This window comes from Tyto alba, unplaced genomic scaffold, assembly GCF_018691265.1.
Source record: "Tyto alba isolate M040663 unplaced genomic scaffold, T.alba_DEE_v4.0 Super-Scaffold_10, whole genome shotgun sequence".
NCBI classification, from domain to species: Eukaryota; Metazoa; Chordata; class Aves; order Strigiformes; family Tytonidae; genus Tyto; species Tyto alba.
The window spans coordinates 18852684-18870525 of NW_024881262.1; the positions used below are offsets into that span (position 1 = coordinate 18852684).

The 17842-nt window shown below is 39.9% G+C and overlaps 1 protein-coding gene across 9 annotated transcripts in view; it reads left to right on the forward strand.

Annotated features, from left to right (window-relative positions):
• Positions 1-418: 418 nt before the first annotated feature.
• The window catches only part of LOC104362450 (SPHK1 interactor, AKAP domain containing), a 74306-nt gene continuing 56882 nt past the window's right edge, over positions 419-17842 (forward strand). For 4 of the 9 annotated variants that reach the window (XM_033005403.2, XM_033005407.2, XM_033005408.2 and 1 more), the window contains exon 1: positions 789-906. In XM_033005403.2, the coding sequence (XP_032861294.2) occupies positions 872-906 (35 nt within the window). In that variant the 5' untranslated portion in view covers positions 789-871. The other 5 variants (XM_033005404.2, XM_033005406.2, XM_042796165.1 and 2 more) reach the window with 3 other exon arrangements.

Consider the following 17842-nt stretch of genomic DNA (forward strand, 5'->3'; position numbering starts at 1 on the left):
AACCCAGGAGGCTCTGTGTACACTCTACCTCAGGGTTGGCAAATAACTTCGGTTTGCACCATGCATCACCTGTGACTCGGATGCTTTTAATCTCACCTCTTCATGACTAGAGACCAATTCTAATAATTTGTACTGCACAGATTCTCAGATCTGGGTGCACAAAGACGACAAAGGCAAGCTACAAGACATTTAGTATTTTCTGGAAAATAAAAAAATAATAAAAAGACTGCTGCAAGTAACCAAAGAAAACAGTCTAAAGGAGCTCAGAACAAGATAAAAGTTGCAGTGAACTAAGTAGGCTCCTTTTCTAAATTTCCAAGTCTTGCATCTAAGATCGAAAGACGGAAACCCTTGTCATTTACATCACATGGTTTACAGGGCTGGGGCTCTAAGAACATCGGGACATTCCTAACGAGAGTCAGCAACGATCGCCGTTTTCTTGCTGGAGCCACCCAGCGCCTCGCTGTCACGTCCCCGTTCCCGCACCGCCAGCAACTTCTTCAGGCGTCCTGGACTCGGTGCAGCCCTCTCCATCGCTTCAGCCAAACCGAGATAACCCCAACCAGCCGCGGTCCGGCCGGGCGCCCGCAGGTGCGAGGGGTCCCGGGGACGGCGCTGCCGTGGGTGACCGCCCGGCCAGCCCGTGACTGAGGTGCCGCTTTGGGACCCGCCGCGGGCGGGGAGCCAGGCTGACCGCTGCCCCGGGGCGCGCCGCCACCGCGGGGCCCGGCCGTGAGGGAGGGAGGGACGGGGGAGGCGGCCAGGGGAGGAGTGAAGCAGAGGGTAGGGCCGGGAGGCTGCGCGCCGCAGCGCGCCGGGTCCGCGCTCCTGCTGCCCCGACACGGCCGGAGCGGAGGGTCCCGCCGCCGCCATGGCCGGCCGCCCCCCGCCCTCCGCCGCTCTCAGGTAGGGCCCGCGCCCCCGCCCCTCCCCGCGCACTGCCGCCGGCGCGCGTGGGGCTGCGCCGTGTCGCGTCGCTTCGCGAGGGGCTGCCGCCGCCTGGGGCGAGTAACGGCTCCGGGGGCCGCCTGGCCGGCGAGTGACGGCCGCCGCCCGCCCCAGCCCGGTGAGGAGCGGCGCCGGGCGCCCGCCGGTCCCCGCTGCCTGCCCGGTGAGTAACGGCTCTGGGCGCCTGCCGGTCCCCGCCCGGTGAGAAGCCGCGCTGGGCGCCCGCCGCCCCCCTGCCGAGGACCCCCGCCCGGGCTTACCACGACACGGGAGTCGGGGGCCCGCAGGGAAGAGGATCCCGCCCCCTCGCCCTGCCCGAGAGCGGTCACGGAGGAACGGGGACACCGCGGCGGGGCGGTCGGGGAGGCGCCGCGCTTCGCTGCCGCGGTACCTGAGGGGGAACGCGGCCGGGGGGCCGCGGGTGGCGGCCGGCGGTGCGGGGCCGCGGCTGGCGGGAGAAGCCGGGCTGGGCTCGGGAACGCAGGGAGCAGCCGGAGCGGGCACCGCAAAGTCGCGTTCAGCTGCGGGGGGGAAGGGGATGTGCTGGTACCTGCCCCAAGGTGGTCAACCACCATGGCTTTACTCGTACTCGAGAAGCAGAAATTAAAGGGCTTTTCTTAAAATGGGGGGGGCGGGGGGGGGGGGGGGCGGAATCAATCATCTAGTTTTACTATAACAGCTGTTTTTCATACCGTGCCATCTTAAAGGAGTCGCTAAGTTAATTAGCGCTTAATAAGATACCTTTAGGGTATGGTGCTTAAATCTCTTCAATGCATGTACGCTACCTCTTAAAATCAGATTCTTTCACAACGAAAGAAAAACCTAAAAATCACTGTGCTTTTATTATCCTAGCTCCACCAAACATGTATTTATAGCACTTAGGAACAACAGATTTGAGCAAAACTTCCTTCAAGACAGAAATTGATGCACAGATAGAAGTAGCCTACTGGAGATGCAAAATATGGTTAAACATAATTTTCAACAATCACAAGTAAATTGCATTCTGATGATAGCAGCAGACAAAAGTATTATAGAAATTGTACCATTTAAGTATGATACAGACTATTAGAGATAAAAAGCATATGTTTCAAATTATGACAATTTGTTTTGTTTTAGTTGCTTCTAGTGCAGTTTCCTGATGAGAGACAAGTGGTAAAAATGATAGAAATCATGTTCAAACACAGCCTTAAAGGAAGGTGGTGAAATGATATATAACTACCTGAATACTCAAGAGGAACTGGCTGAGGGAGGGAGGGATGACAACACTGAAATGGGTGATAATTACTTGCAGGAGAAATTGCTTTTATTTACTTGAATGAAATAAAAAGCTTTAAAGCAACCCCTGGGAGAAAGCTGACTGAATAGTTTCACATAAATAAACATGTACTGACCAAAGCTTGATAATGTTTTTGCACTTCGATCTGAATTGCTTGACCTAGAAATAGCCCTTCGTGATTTTTCCCTTTGCATTTCAGGGTGAAATGAGAACGATTTAGCTTTTTGTTTTGTTAATCATGGCAACTTTTACACACCGAATACCAAGGTGATCGTATAAGCTTTAGTATTTTATTGGAAGCCACAGTCTGAAAGCAAGAGGGACTCAGAGATTAAGGCCAGAGAGACTTTTAGGTTATCTGATCTGACATCTTATATTTCACACTCTACAGGAAAGATTGGGTACAAGGTAATCTTGACCCAAGTAACCTGAGCCAGGATAAAACAGATATTCCAAAGAGACAGTCTTAAAGGTATTAAGGTTTAGACAAGCTGCTGCTTTCCTTGCTTATGGTCTTGCTTTCGTTCTTACATATTTATCTCCTTGTAGACATACAACCACCTTCTGGCTCCACACAACTGTTGCTAGGCTTTTCATCACAGTATAAAACTAAAGAAATCCATCCTATTCCACTCCAGAGCTCTGCCATCCAAGCATCTCTTCACTCCAGCTAGGCCCATTACCCAGAAAACACCAGCTATTGCTGTAGCAAGGCTAAGGCTCACCTTGCTCCTGTGAGCAGGCACCTCTTTCTTCTTCCTGAAGAGTGAGGTATTTTCTTCCTGTACTGAGAGCTACCGTTCTCCTTTTCATCTCTTTTACCTGTTGCAGCTGGTATGTTGACAGCAGCTTGTTAGTTGTTAATTGCGTTAACCCTTTCTTTGCTGAACAGCTGTGTAAGCTTTGTGATTTCTGTCTGTGGATAAGGGTCAGAGGACTCCAGGAAAGGAGGTGACCAGAACAGTCAGTATTTTATTCAGTCCATTCCTGTCTTTACCAGGAAACCTTGGGAAAAAAAGCACACCTGGGAAGCCATGGGGCAAATAACTTGTCCTCACATACACCTTCAGCTCATCACAACCGCCATACAATATTTGGGCAACTTCAATTGGCAGCAAGTTAAAGCAGTTGTTGAGAAATACAAACAATGAATGTTAGCATTTAGGAGATAGCTTTACAGACCTTATCAAAGTTTTCACTGTCAAACTGTTATAAATCCCATAGCATTTTGCATTTTCCCTACAGAATCATTTCAGGCATTTCCGGTTTCTGTGGTTATTCTCACCTGATCTTACTCACCTACACCCAACTTCCTAAACCAAGGTAGCAGCTCTGCCCACATTCCTGACTCCTCTATCACACACTACAATCACTACCTGAGTTCAGCATGAACTCAGGGTGCACATTAATTCTTGCTCAATACCTTCCCTTGCTTTGGCTTCCATATCTGAAGGCAAAAACATTAACCCTGTGTCTAGATGCCTGCAGTCACTGCGGTGCACAGCAGAGCAGGCTAGTGGCCTTTGGGCATCCACGGATAAATTAACATTTCTGGCAGTGGCTTATTGCAGTGAATGCTTACCCTGGGGATCAGATGAGCAGCTGCAGTGAACTGAATGGAACTGGTAGCTGTCACTTTTCTTCAAGAAGCTAAAAGACATTTTCTTGTGCACATTGCAGTTGGGAAACGAGCTGTTGTCTATAGCAATTTATTGTTTTGGTTTGTTTTTGTTTTTTTTTTTTTTTTTAGGGTGGAGAAGCAAAACCACATTAAGACCTTAAACATACCAGCTTGCAATTTCCCTCTTCAGATGAGAGGCAGGAAGAAAAATACTTGAATTTTTTACATATGAGCTAGGAACTTCTGGGCTTCTGTTCCCTGTGTAAGCCACTGACTATATGGGATGCTGTTGCACAGCTGCGTAAAGAGATAAAACCACCCCTTTCAGTAAAACTGCAGTTTCTCTGCTCAAACTCATGAAACTAAACCTATACACATATGCGATTTTTGACCAAACCTGTATATCTGAACGTAGTCTTAGCTGACAAGTAAGAGCCTTCAGACACATCTTTTAGACTAGCACATGCTTTCAACACACCTTTCGTGTGAATACTAGAAAGAAAATGATGGTTAATAAGTATTCAACTCAGAAGTAGCAATGGGGTTTAAAAGCAACATTAGACTGAATGGTAATTCAAAAGAACTAAAATGCATATCCACCCAACAGAGATGAGAAGTATCAGGGTTTATATTTTAAACAGTGGAAAGACAATCCCAAAGAATATCTGGCTATTTCTGAGAAACTTACTCTCCATGTAGTACAAAAAGTTTTGTGTCACAAACATGAAATATCTTTGCTACATTTCAGTAATACCTGGCATGTCAGAAAAATTAGGCACATAGAGGACAGAGAATGGCTAAGAAAAGCCTTCCTGATTTTATAGGGTCTTGGTGGAAACCAAGAATTTTTTATACTTGACGAAAATGCTAGGGCTGACCACAGATGCAAAGAGGTAAGTTAAGATATTCAAAGCTAAGAAGAGATCCAAAAGCTGCAACTCTGTCAGACCTTTCTTACAGGCAGTAGGCATGTGGCACGCACTCACTGCCATCAGTAACTTACACAGTGGCACTAGTGTCACAGACTTAATCTGACACCAGCTCTTGTGGTCCAGCAAAGCAGCCCAGATCTTGTATAACAGAGAAAACAGATTTGGTGGCTTTGTACTAAGATGCTTTTAGGAATGAGTGAAATAGACCATTGATCCTTTAAGGAGACAAAATTGTAGGCAAAGACTCAAATTATGAAGTTCAACAGTTATGGGACTAAGCTGGAGATAACAGTTTCTTTGAAAAAATCATTTTAAAAAAATGGAACTCAAAAAAAAAAAAAAAAAGAAAAAAAAAGAAAAAGAAAGGCAAAAACCAAGAACAGCAGCACATAAACCAACAGGAATCAGTACTAAGAATTTATTCTGAACAATTGTCAGTGATAAGTGGAATGAAATAAGCAAAGACAACTACTCAGGGAGTGATGGGTGGTATTTAGTGAGGCTGACCATATAGCTTACAGATCTGCTTTCCATATTTTTCCAGCTCTGTGAGTAAAAGAGAAACAAATATATTATAAATCTTCTTTAAATAAAAGAGGGTAAATGAAGAAATCCCCTGAACAAGAGTGTAATGTCAGAACTTTCATTATCAAGACAACTGCCTGTATTAGAACAGTAGCTGGTGTCACATATGAAGATGAAATTTGCTTTTCTGCACTTGTGCGGAACCAGTACTGCAGCCCAACCAGAGGAATCAGTGTAATACATGCTGGATATGCTTTTCATTTGCAAATTAACAGATGAATTTACCAGATGTCTTGAGTGGAGTGGCCAGAAAATTTATCTAATGATAGTGAATATCCAAAATGATCACATCGCTTATTACAATGTCAGTTCGATTATCAGTGGTGGAAATTCTTGAAATGACATGTTGCATCCTGTTTGCATGAGGAATTACTTTAAACAGTTCATTAACCTGGCTAACCTAAGTTGTCAAACACAGGCAACAATTCTCAGAGATCTTTTCCTTCAGTGAGGTCAGGGGAGAAAAGATTCAGCTAAAACCAGGAGGAAGTTAAATTGTCAAAGGTCATAAATCTGTGGATGAGGAATCTGATCCCTTGAGAAATGGAACTGTGGGTGACAGGAGGAGGAAGACTTGCAGAAGTAGTAAAGAAATTAACTATATAATTTCCATGCTTTGCTTCATTAACCCAGTATGCACTACAGTGACAAAACCCTCTTGCTTATTTCCAGATTTGCATCTCCACTTCTTCCGTTATTTTACTAATCCTCTCTGGTTTGAATTATTCAATCTGGGCTACCCTAGTCTCCCACATGAAGTTCATGCTTCTTTTCCTGAAAACATCCATTAAACTCCTCTTTTGGTTCCTGCTCTACTCCTGTACATCACTTCTCCCCTTTCTGACTGCAGTGCCTGTAATATTGTCAGTCACTCTGTTCACAGTTCTGCCTGTATGTACCAACCCTTCTTCATCGTTCAGTCCTCACCTCCTTCAAACGTCCTTCCCCCAGGATTGACTTGAGAAACCCTAACAAGTATCAGTGACAGTTTGATATGTCCATAATTTGTTGGTATGCTGTTCACTTTGTATATGATTCCTCCTCCAGTAATCATTGTAAGCACACTTACAAGGTTAGCAGGGTTTTGCCATCTCCTTCCTCAGCCCCATGTTAATTACTTTACTCTTTCTTTTTACATGTAGTTTGTTAGGCTACATCCTGAGTCAGAGAGAGAGAGGCACAGTTAGGCTGGTGGGAGCCTTTATCGGCACTGTGGATAATGAACCCTAGCATTAAAACCTGCTTCAGGTCACTCCCTCATGCACCTGTCACTCCCTAACAACTTGGATCTATGAACATTGTACATTAGAGAACCCTCTAAAGAACAGTATTTTAATCTGTGGTGGCATCTGAATAGCCAGCAGTCAGAACACGAAGTCCTGTATTCAGGCAGTAGAGCGTCTTGTGTGCCAGAGGGGCTGAGGAGTAGGAGTAGGCTGGTAGGAGAGGCTGAGAGCTCACTCCAGTGAGGATACCAACCTGGGATCGCAGGGGTGCCAGCAGTGGTCCCTCCGGGCACACTGCTCTGTATTACATTCATTCAAGCTCAGCTGGAATGCTGCATCTGCCTCTCAGAGACAGTATTTGGATATGTAACAATGAGGAAACAGCTTCAACATGAAGGATCAGGAACCCAAGCCCTAACAGCCTAGTAGTTTTGAGCATTCTCCCAGAAGTGGAAAAGGCAGTTTTAGTTTTCTCTCAGAAGAAGAAAAAAATTAAACTTCTACATCAAAACAATAGCTTTAGTTACCAATTTACTGTATAAAATGCAGCAGCAGCAGGTCCCCCTCTTCCTGCCTGGTGTGCAGGCTCCTGGCCTGTGCTGGCCGGGCTTTCTGGGGAGGAGCAGGGAGGGAAAGCCTGTCTAGCACCCAAAGGGACAATGCGCTTTGAAACACTTGACATATATCAGGAGCTCAGTGTCAGAAACCCATGGAGGTTGTTTCCCAATTTCTTTAACCACCTCTTTGCTTATCAGTGGATTAGATAGTGCTTCAGACTGCATGTACAGTACACCTTCCCTTCCTTCTGGTTCACTGAAAACAAACGGAAAAAGTGATACTGGATATTTCTGTTTTTCTTTCAATAACAAGTACAAATTTAGTATGTGCAGATTAATATTATGATTGCTAGGATTTATTTGGTGCCCAGTATAAATTTTAAACCTTTTTTAGTCTTGTCAACCTTGGATTATTTTCATTAAACTCTTTAGTTTCCCTCATTAATTTTCTTCACAACTTGCCTGATTATTATTAAATATCTGGCTGCTGCCAATGCCCATGGCACATAATAGGTAGTCAGTGTTTTTTTTATCAAAGCTATGTTTTCTCTTGGTTGTGGCATCACTTATTATATATCTAATTATTCTTGACTGCTATGTAAAAAAAAATTCCTTTCTAAATCTTGAATAAATTTATTTTATAGCTGAAAGAAAAAGGACTTTTTAAAAATTCTAACACAGAACCTGATACTGCAGCGCACATTTCCCAGCTAGTAAAATTAAAAACTGGTCAACAAGTCCTGTATAGCCTTAAGTGCCCACTTTAAGACTGGGACCTACCCTTTACACTCTATTCTGAGCTGGCTCCGGGCGCTTGCAATAACCAACTTCTGAGTATTACAGGAGTTTTTTGTTTTCTGGAAAAGTTTTGGTTTATTATATGAATTGTTTATGAAAAACTGTAATTCATTGAACTAAAACATCTTTGTGTCACAGTTAAAACTTTTTAAACAGGAGGATGCACAGAGTTTAGGATGCCTGGACTTCGGTAATAGTTTGAATTTCCTGAAGATACACCAGACACCCAAGGGGTGGGATATTGTATACAAGTAGTTACTTAGTGACAACTATATAACTGGTTAGATTTGTAGATTTTTTCTTTCATGGAGATTAATTTTCTTGTTGGAGTGGCAGCACAGGGTATATAGGCTAGATTCCAGAAAGCTTGAGTGTAACCATTCAGCCCGCGGAGAGAGCTGTGGTAAAAGAGTGTTCAGCAGGCCGAGGGCAACTGCAGCACTTGTCTATGCAGTAATCTTAAATTACTTGGATACTGTACTTTTACTCCAGTGAAGGCTCATTTTACTTAGAACATCCCATAGGACTGGACTTGTATTTTCTTTCAACAATGAAAAACTAAGGTGTTCCTCATGTAGTCCTTGTGAGATTGCATAGTTATCAGAATTTCACACACCTGGCACAGCACATCTCCACCAACAGTGGAGCTGTTCACTACATGCAGTGGCTCTTCAGAATATTAAAGGGAGAAATAAAAGGTGTCTCTTAGTTTTCAGAACTGCATCTAAATTAGGTTTGAATCCTTTTCCCCTCAAGATTAATTGATAAATGCCTATGCTATTTCAATTTGAAAAGGACAGAGATCAAATCAACAAGGTAATAGTTCAACAACTTACTTAAAGATTGTTCCTCTTCTATGTTGTCAAGGTGATGTCTTCCTTCTCAGCAAAAAATGTGTATTACCATTGTAGACATCCAATAAAAAGGAACGGCTCATTTATTTTTAAAAGGAAAAGATTTGCATGCTGTGATATTGAAATGAAAACCCCATCATCCTCGCACAAATTCTAGAATAAGACCCTCCCCTCAACTTGAAAAATCCAAGTGTTTCTTGAATATGTAAAAATACAGAAGTAACAACATGGATGCAATTTAAATGTTAGTATAGTTACAAAGTTTTGATGCTTTTAAAAGCACAGCCATACTTCTAAGATTGGAAATCCATACTGTGCATTATGGAACAATGCATCTGAGTATGAGAGAGGTGTCTTTGGGTACTACTGTCAGTATCAGACTTTTATTTCATACAATTAAAATTAATTCATAGGTAAGCATGTATTTGCTGAGTGCAACAGATGATTTTATGATTCAGAAGGCATGGCTTTTAAGGTATCACATACTAGAAAAATAATTAACTACTGAAAAAATAAAGACAGACCATAAACAAACAATACAAATACAAATAATAATCCAAATCCAGTAATTAAAAACAACAACAAAAAGAGGCCATAGGACCAGTTTACTTTGACATGGGTTGTTTTTGAATACACAGAACCAGGCCTCTCTATTATACTGCATCCTTCTCCAGCTGAAGTTGTTACAGTGATCCCCCACCAATAAAACAATAGGAATTTTGCAAAACCTGGATTTAAATGCATACCTCTTTTTTATTATTATTATTCCTTTGAATCAAAAGAACTTAGACTTTGCACTGCTGATCAGAGTAAAACTCAAACGCATGCAAAGACACTAAATGAGGCAACCTCTTCTCTTAATGAAGTTAATAGGAAAAGCACAGCGGCTGCTGCTGGGCTCTGCTGAAGCAGGGTAATATCCCTGCCCCAGAGACAGCAAGGACCTTCAGCTTTCTTTGTACTGTGAGTTATGTTCATTTGGCACTTCTGGATGCATTAAAAAAGACAAAAATTTCATGCTGCCGTATTATTTTTATTTTTAAAAAGGGAGTCTGGACAAGCTAGTGGTTGCTAGATGGTCGATTTAGATACCCTTTTTGTTCATCATGTATAATCCAACTACATGGTCAGCTTCACTGAAATTGTTGTAGGATCATTCCTAGGATGTAGAGCAAGTGAACTTGTCTGTATCTGAACTAACATCTAATAGCAACACTTCTATCTGTAAGGACCAAGCATGAAAAAGAACAAGTGGCATCAAAGATCAATTTAATCTCTCTCAGATTCTCTGCAACCAAATCTCTTGATTTCTGAGTGGCTAACTGAAAATCCATGTCTACATAGTCTGGTCTATATTTTCACATTAGGTGTAAATGCTAGAATACTAATTTAGCAAGTACTCATGTAATCACACTGCAGGTAATGATAAGGTTATCTGAGAGCTTAACCTGAGCTCAGTCGAAGGTGCAAATAGTCCTGCTGGACCTTGTGCATCCAGAGAGAACAAGTCAGGCGTTTTAAGTCCAGTTATCACAACAGTCTCATAGTTACTCTGAAGTTCATTGCAAAGCAGTGGCTGAAAAAGCTCTGCAGTTTATGTACATCATACAACCAAGGAAAAAAGTTAGATTAACTAAATTAATAATTCATTGATCTGATTCACCTTTAGCCTCTTAGAGAGAATGTCTCATGTCCCTTATATATAGTTAGAAAGACAGCAGATTTTAGGAGGTAGAAAGAAGGATTAATCTTGCCAAAAAAACCTCAATCATAATTTCTTGGACTAAAATCTCATGCTTTCATTATGCTGGTATAAGATAAGAAAAAATTGAGAATGTTGCCTTTATACCTACATCTCAATCCTGTTAATCACACTACAGACCATGGAAAAAAAGTTTCACAAATTCAGGCAAGCTAAACCAAAGACAGCGTTTGCAATATCTTGATAGAAATATACAAAAGCATGTTTTATCATATTAGAAGCCAAGATAATTAGAGGCAGCTTCATTTTGTTCACATCTCTGACAATGTTGTTATGCTTTTCAGAAAATCCATATTTTTAAACAAGTGGGGTTTGAGGCCTTGTTTTCTGTAAGTTATCACAGATCGCTATTAACTGACATTAATTTTGCATCAAAATTGGTAAGATTTGTGTTCCTTTGGGATATTAGTAGCAAATCAGAATTGTTCAGAAATATTTCAGGCATGTAAATTATGTTAAAATAAGATTTGTTGTGAATAAGCAATGACAGAATGTATTCTTTGGCATCAAAATAACTTCAGAATGTACCCTGACATCTTAACTAGATAGTTCAGAAATATAACTGCAGGTGTCATAGAAACAACACTGGATTAAAGAGAATAGGAAATTTCTGTGAATATTTTAGGTGAAGACACTTATTTTTAGACTACTGTTTTCTTTTTCTGGTATCATTATTTAAGGTAAAAACATATTGATTTCTGAACACTATTATAATCCTAAACAACATTTTGAAAGATTTAGCAGGAATCTACACCAATTTGGCTTACTTTCAAATAAAAAGGGATGGAAACCAGAATGCCATTGAAGAAATAATACATTTACCAGATAGGTACTTTAGAAAGTACTTCAGATACTGTTAAAGTATTTACCATAAATTGAGTTTAGTAGGGACCAACATCATGACTAGACAGAGTACTTTTAACCAATTTGTTTTTGAATATATAGATGTACTGGTGAAGCTGCCTGTCCAAGGAAATGAATTACAATAGACTATGAATTGCCTTCATTTTTGCAGCTGTAGAAATGATTTTATAATTGGGTAATGTTATTTCTGAGAACTGAGAAAGAAAGGTAGATCTGCCATGGAAGAATATCTACCAAAACTTCTGGGTTTGCTCATAGCAGCAAAGTCTTGGTTCTCTCAGGGGTGGGCAGAAGGGAGGAATTCAAGCAGATGGGTTCAGAATACCTGTTCTACCAAACAGAAGATCAAAACATCTTTGGTGGCTTGCCAAAATATCGGCATGGCACCATTATGTTGATGATGAGAATAATCTGACAATTCCATTTAACACTCTACCTTGTTCATGAATTAGAACAATCACACAGGATAGCATGGTTCTTTGGTGGTAGGAGGGATCATTCTGCAGTAACACTGTCCCCATGTTATAAAAGGCTTGGCATAACACCAATTCAGCTAGTTGTATGCCACACAGATTCCTGATAATAGGACAGATAATTCCTGACCCTATTCTTTCTCACTGTACTCTGATTGAGTTGTATCTCAGAAATGTCCTCCAAAAATAAAAATTTAAAAAAAAAAAAAAAAAAAGGAAAATAAAAGAGAAGTTGTCATGCTTTACTGAATAGTTCTGTAACTTACTGGTGTCTGGGGAGTATTCAGGCATTTGGAATGAATATTTTATTATCATGTCTTTTATTATTCAGAAACATTGACTTCTGTGATATAGAAAGCTGCATCTTCAACTACACTATGCTGAAGTCAATTCTAGGATCTCATGATTTGTAATAAAGAACACTGCACAGAATGATATTATGGTCTCTTGGCTGATCATACATATACTTTTTTTCCCAAGACCTCAAGCTGTTCCATAATTCAGATTCTGTGTTTAAAAATTTTGCTTTCCAGTATCACTAGTCCCTTTTCACTAACAGCTTTGCTCTTTACCTTTTTTTTAAAAGCAGCTGAAAGTGATTCTGTGACAGTAGAAAGTTTCCAAGCTTCTCCCTTAAATATCTGGGGAAAAGTCAGCCATTTGTTAATCTCAGATTTCCAAAGCCAGATTTATCTCTGAAGAGAGCTGGTACAGAGAATTTCAGAAAGTCTGCTGAACATTAGAAACATGTCATTCAAAACATGAAAGCAATGTTCACCTTCCCATCACGCACATAATCCTGAGTATCTAACACATTTCAGTTACACTTTTACAGTCTATTTGATTTGTAATCAATCTAAAAAGGAAAACACTGGAACAGCTAGCAAGTTTTGATTAGCTACACGCATTTTCTATTCACATAAAATCATGATATACGCATTTACTTTTAAGTTACGAACACCTTTGTCACATTTCTCTTCCTTTCAGAAATACTTAGTATCTGTCTTTAATGAAAAGCTTTTATAGGGTAGATTTGAGATCTTTAGAAGGTAACATTTAAGAAAAGTTGTCAGATAGTGAAATACTCGATTGCACATGCTGCACTTTGAGGCCTGTTTTGTCAGTATTTGACGTGTTGCTCTAATGCTCAGAATCAGAAACGCACTGTATGGGCCGATGGCAAAAACTGGTTGAGAAGCTTGATTTTGAAGTTTGGCTATATAATATAAAAAAGATGCCAAAAAATACTTAACAAACTAGTTAAGACAAGTTTAACATCCTCCACATGAAGTCAACGGTTTCTTCCAATGTCATGTTCCACTGGTTCTCTTGAAATGCCCACCTGACAATTTGTGCATAGCAAAAGGTTGAGAGGAGCAGTCAGAGAACAGAAGTTGTTTGTTAGATACAAGAAACATGTAAAACAGACTTTTAAAAAATAACCAGTGGTTTATGGCATGAAAGCCTAATTTGCAACATCTTTGACTTCATCTTGAAAAATTCCATTTCTAGTTGAAATCTGTGGGAGCTGCTTGCACGTTTGTTATGTATTTAATTTGGACCAAATTTCACCAGATTCCAGCTGTGTCACAATGTTTTTTCCATCATCTTTAAAAGAAGTAAGATCAGATAACATCACATACTTGAAATATTACACAGTGCTGAACTAACAACATAATCTATATTAAGAATAGGAATTGCCATCAAAAGTGCAGTAATAATATAAGTTGCTTAATAAATACAGTCATGAACATTCTTGTCTGAGAGGAAAAACAACTTTGTGGAAGAGGAGAACTCTTTGTCCTTTCTACAGCACAAGGACAAGTGCTATTGTACAGTACACCTACATATGCTGAGTGAGTAAGGAATATTTTGTGGGACATCTTTTTAAGAATATTTCTGATTTTATATTGCTTCTTGCTGACTTAGTAGGCTTAAATAGTAGCAAGACTATTGCTTTGCTGTAGAGGAAATGAAACTGCCTTATTCTGTTGTTTCTGTAACACCTATGCCTGGATACAGTAAATTCAGTCTGTATGACTCTAAAATCATCTTCTTGATCACCTCTGCCCACTTAAATTATATGCATACAGACTAATTAGTTTGAAGAATCCTTCCTTTAACAAGATTTCTTATCTTTCCTGCAGTCAAACCCTCAACAGTGCCTTAGTCTCCCACCTAGCTGGCACTCCAGAGCTCAGTCCAGACTCCTTGCTTTTAGGGCAGAAAAGCAGTCTTGGTTATCTTTCAGTCCATATCTCCAATCCTTTAATCCTCCATTAATTTAAGGGTCTATTTGATAATCTTTCCCAGGTTCAGTCATTCTTCCTCATCAGACCTTGTCTGATTCCTAGTTGTTGATCCAGGGCTTCTTTTCATACCTTCTAAAAATGCTCCAAATCAGGAACTCTTCAAAAATGATGGTTACCAGTAGTGCATTGTACATGTAATTCTAGGCATTTTCTATCATTGCCTTATGCACCATACCAGGAAGAGATCTCATGGTTCCTCATGTGCTTTTTCTGTAGTTTCTTCTGACCAAGGTCCAAACCTGTCCTTTCTAGAAGGTTTCCTCAGTAAGTAGCCATTCTACCATCATAACAAAGGTCCACCTGAAATTGTCCTAAAGTGATGTCAGATCCAGGGATAAGTGGGAAAAATGCAGGATGCCAATCAGCTGTATGTAAAAGCCCAGTTTATATTGGGTGGCTGTCTGTCAGTAAACTACTGAAATACAGTTAACCATCAAAAAAAACCACAACACAATCATCTGTCATTCAGCTCCTGATTGCCAATGCTTTGATTTGATTGTAAACTCTTTCATCTGAGTATACCCTGCTATAACTATTGAATGTGGAAAAGTTTCTCAGACTTGTACGTAAAACCTTGTTATTTTTCCTTTAAAAATTCAATCAGTAAATAAAGGAAGGAAGGAATATTTCTAAGTAGATCATATAAAATTTAGTAATCTTGGTTTACATTTATGCTTCAATAAAACTTGTCTGTTCTTTTATAATATTTTTAAAACAGCATTTGAAAGAAGGCTGACCATTACAAATGCTTGCAGAGGCTTCTAGATTTGTTTGCTTTTTTGAATTTGGCACAGAATAAAGGGCATTCAGGGCTCAATGAACATGGAAGGCAAGAGCTTTTTTTATTTTATAGTGTACCATAGGTTGCTTTTCCTCTGCTCCTGTTTTCCATTAACATGTAGCTAAAGACCTGACCTTTATGCAGCTGTATCACCGACAGAAATTAAATATAAATCTAGAGTATCCAATAAACATTATGAAATTAACAATCTGAATATAAAGCACTTAAACTTCTACTCTTTTTATTGTGCTGGTCTTTAAAACTAGCAACCCAATCCTGTACCTGATAGGCTGCATAGACAGGCCTGATAATGACGGGAAGTATTCAGTATTTTCAGTTCCCAGTGAAGTGAATAGCAGCCAAGGGAGACTGAAACAAGTCTATGAAAACCTTAGAAGACCAGACCCTGATATTGCCAATGATTATATTCTGCACATGGGCTCCAAATCCACAACAAAATCAGAAAGACATTTGTTTGAGATATTTATAGATCATCTGTTTGTCTAACCATCTGTGCTCCAACTGAAGTATACACATGGTCCAGACTGAATAAAAACCAATTCTATGGATTAAAATAGTATCTGAGACACTGTTACATCTAAAGATTTTAGTGCTTGTGACTTTGTTGACCTGTTTACACGTAAAGGTAAATTTAAAATCTGTAAAATCTGAAAGATAGCATGAGGAAATAATGTGACTAGTCTGTCCACTTCAAAAAGGTTTTCAAGTTAAGTGATGCTGTCTGAATGCTGCACACCTTTCAAAACTTCTGCTTGCTTAGGGTGTGGATTAAGCTAGCTGCCTTCCTCAGTTTCTGAGTAGTTTTGGGGTTTGTTTGTGAGTGTAAAGGTAAGAACATGCTAAAGTATTTTGCTATGCTTTCACTTGCCTCATATTTCTATTTCAAAATGAGATTCATTCCTTTTTCTGTTGTTGCTCAAGGTGTTCTGTACAAATACTAACAAAACGTTAGAAATGTAGCTGACCGCAGCCTGAAGTTAATTGTACTGAGAAACCTCACTGTGTTCTTTCGGTTTGCTTCCTTCATCAAGATTTTCTTTTTCATGCATAAGTATATTTTGTATGTTCAAAATGCTGAGATTAGGATTCATAATGAAAAGATGAAAAGCACTAGGCTATATTAGGATTGGTTCAAAATATACATATAATGGTCATTTATTATTTATTGAAATTACTCCTTAGAAATTATTAAATAGCAAGTTTATGGAAGCTGGTGATGCTTGTTCAAAGTGGTAGGAAGTTGAAGTTTCTGATATTGTTTCACAAGATTAATTTTCTTTAGTGATAACCTGGGGAATTCTTTAAATTACCTTTTCTTAGTTGATGTAGCACCATCTGCCACATCTGCAAAGAAGATAATTATTTTTAGGAGCAGCTGTGGCTTTTTTGATTAAGTCTTGAGTCATCAAGGTCAGTATTTTTGAATTATTCATTGTAGGAAAATAGAAGCAATTGTTTTGCATTTTGGTCAATAATCAAGGATGTCTTGTTATTACAGTTAGTGCCATAAATCTCATAGCTATTTACTACAGTCATCTAATTTCCAAGAAATTTGATTGCATTCTTTGTGAGAGCATTTAGCTTTGTAGGAAAAAAGTATCAGTCATAATTCATGAATCAGTAAGACAGCACCTGGTGGCAAATAAGTGACCATAGAGACTCTTTTGTTAATGGAAATATTGAAGTGAAAATTGCATACTTCTTAACACTGGGCCACGGGTCCAGGTTCCCAGCTTCAGTTTCAAAAGCTGTATTGTAAATTAGGATCTCTCACACCAAAGGAAAAATCCCCAAATGAGCCATCCTTTAACAGAGATTCCTTGTTATGCCTGTGGCCTTCTGTGATAGCTCTAAATCAGATGAGCACATCCCATTCAGATGGGCATTCTCCATCACATAATAAACAAGGGGAGCCAAGCAAAGGTAAAAATTGGGACCTGAAATCTTCAACAACCATGCTTTATCTTGTAGCAAAAAGCCTCCAATCTGTGCCAGATGCTTTGAAAGACTAGTGCTTTGTGTAATCCCTTAATGTGAAGTAACGAGCTATCATTTGATGATGAGATAGCTACATCTCTGCAGCAGTTTTTTTCAGCTTCCTGCTGTTGAGGAACTAATGAGAATGGGCAACTTCTCAAAGACAGAATAGGTTTTTTTCCTTGGGGAGTTAATGAAAAATATGTTTATCTTACTGGTTTTGCTACAGAGCAAAGGTGGCAGAGCTGTATGGCATAAGGAGGGTCTCTTAAGAAATCACATATGTGTTGAAAATTAAAGTTTGAAAGAATGGCCACAGGATAAAGAAAGAGAAGAGGAAATTTTGATCTGAGAGATTAAATAATTGAAAAAGAGCTGTTGAAAAGCCAAACCTGTGTTCCACGTTGAAAGAGAGACCTGTGAATCCGAAGGTATCTAGACAAAACCTCATATACTGCACCTCCTTGAGTTATGGAAGACTCAGGTTTGTGACACTGGATGCCCAACCTGAAGAAGCTCAGCTAGGTCTAGGTACTCATTTTTCCATCAGTTAGTATGTACTGCTCGTATCTAATTTGCTTGATACCCACATGTTGTCAGGTAGCTGACCATCAATGGTGGCCAAGGTGTGCAGGTATGTGTTTCTCTGTACTTCTTGCAGAAACTGCCTACCCATAAACTCACTGAGAAAAAGGCTGTGGAGTCTAAAACTATTTCCAAATGTAGCTCTCATAATTTAACATTTCTTTGTTAAAATTATTCAACTTTTCTGTGACTGTGAACTCTGACTGCACAAACAGTGGGAGTCTGGAGTTCATATCACTAGCACAACACTAGAGTTGAACTGCAATGCAG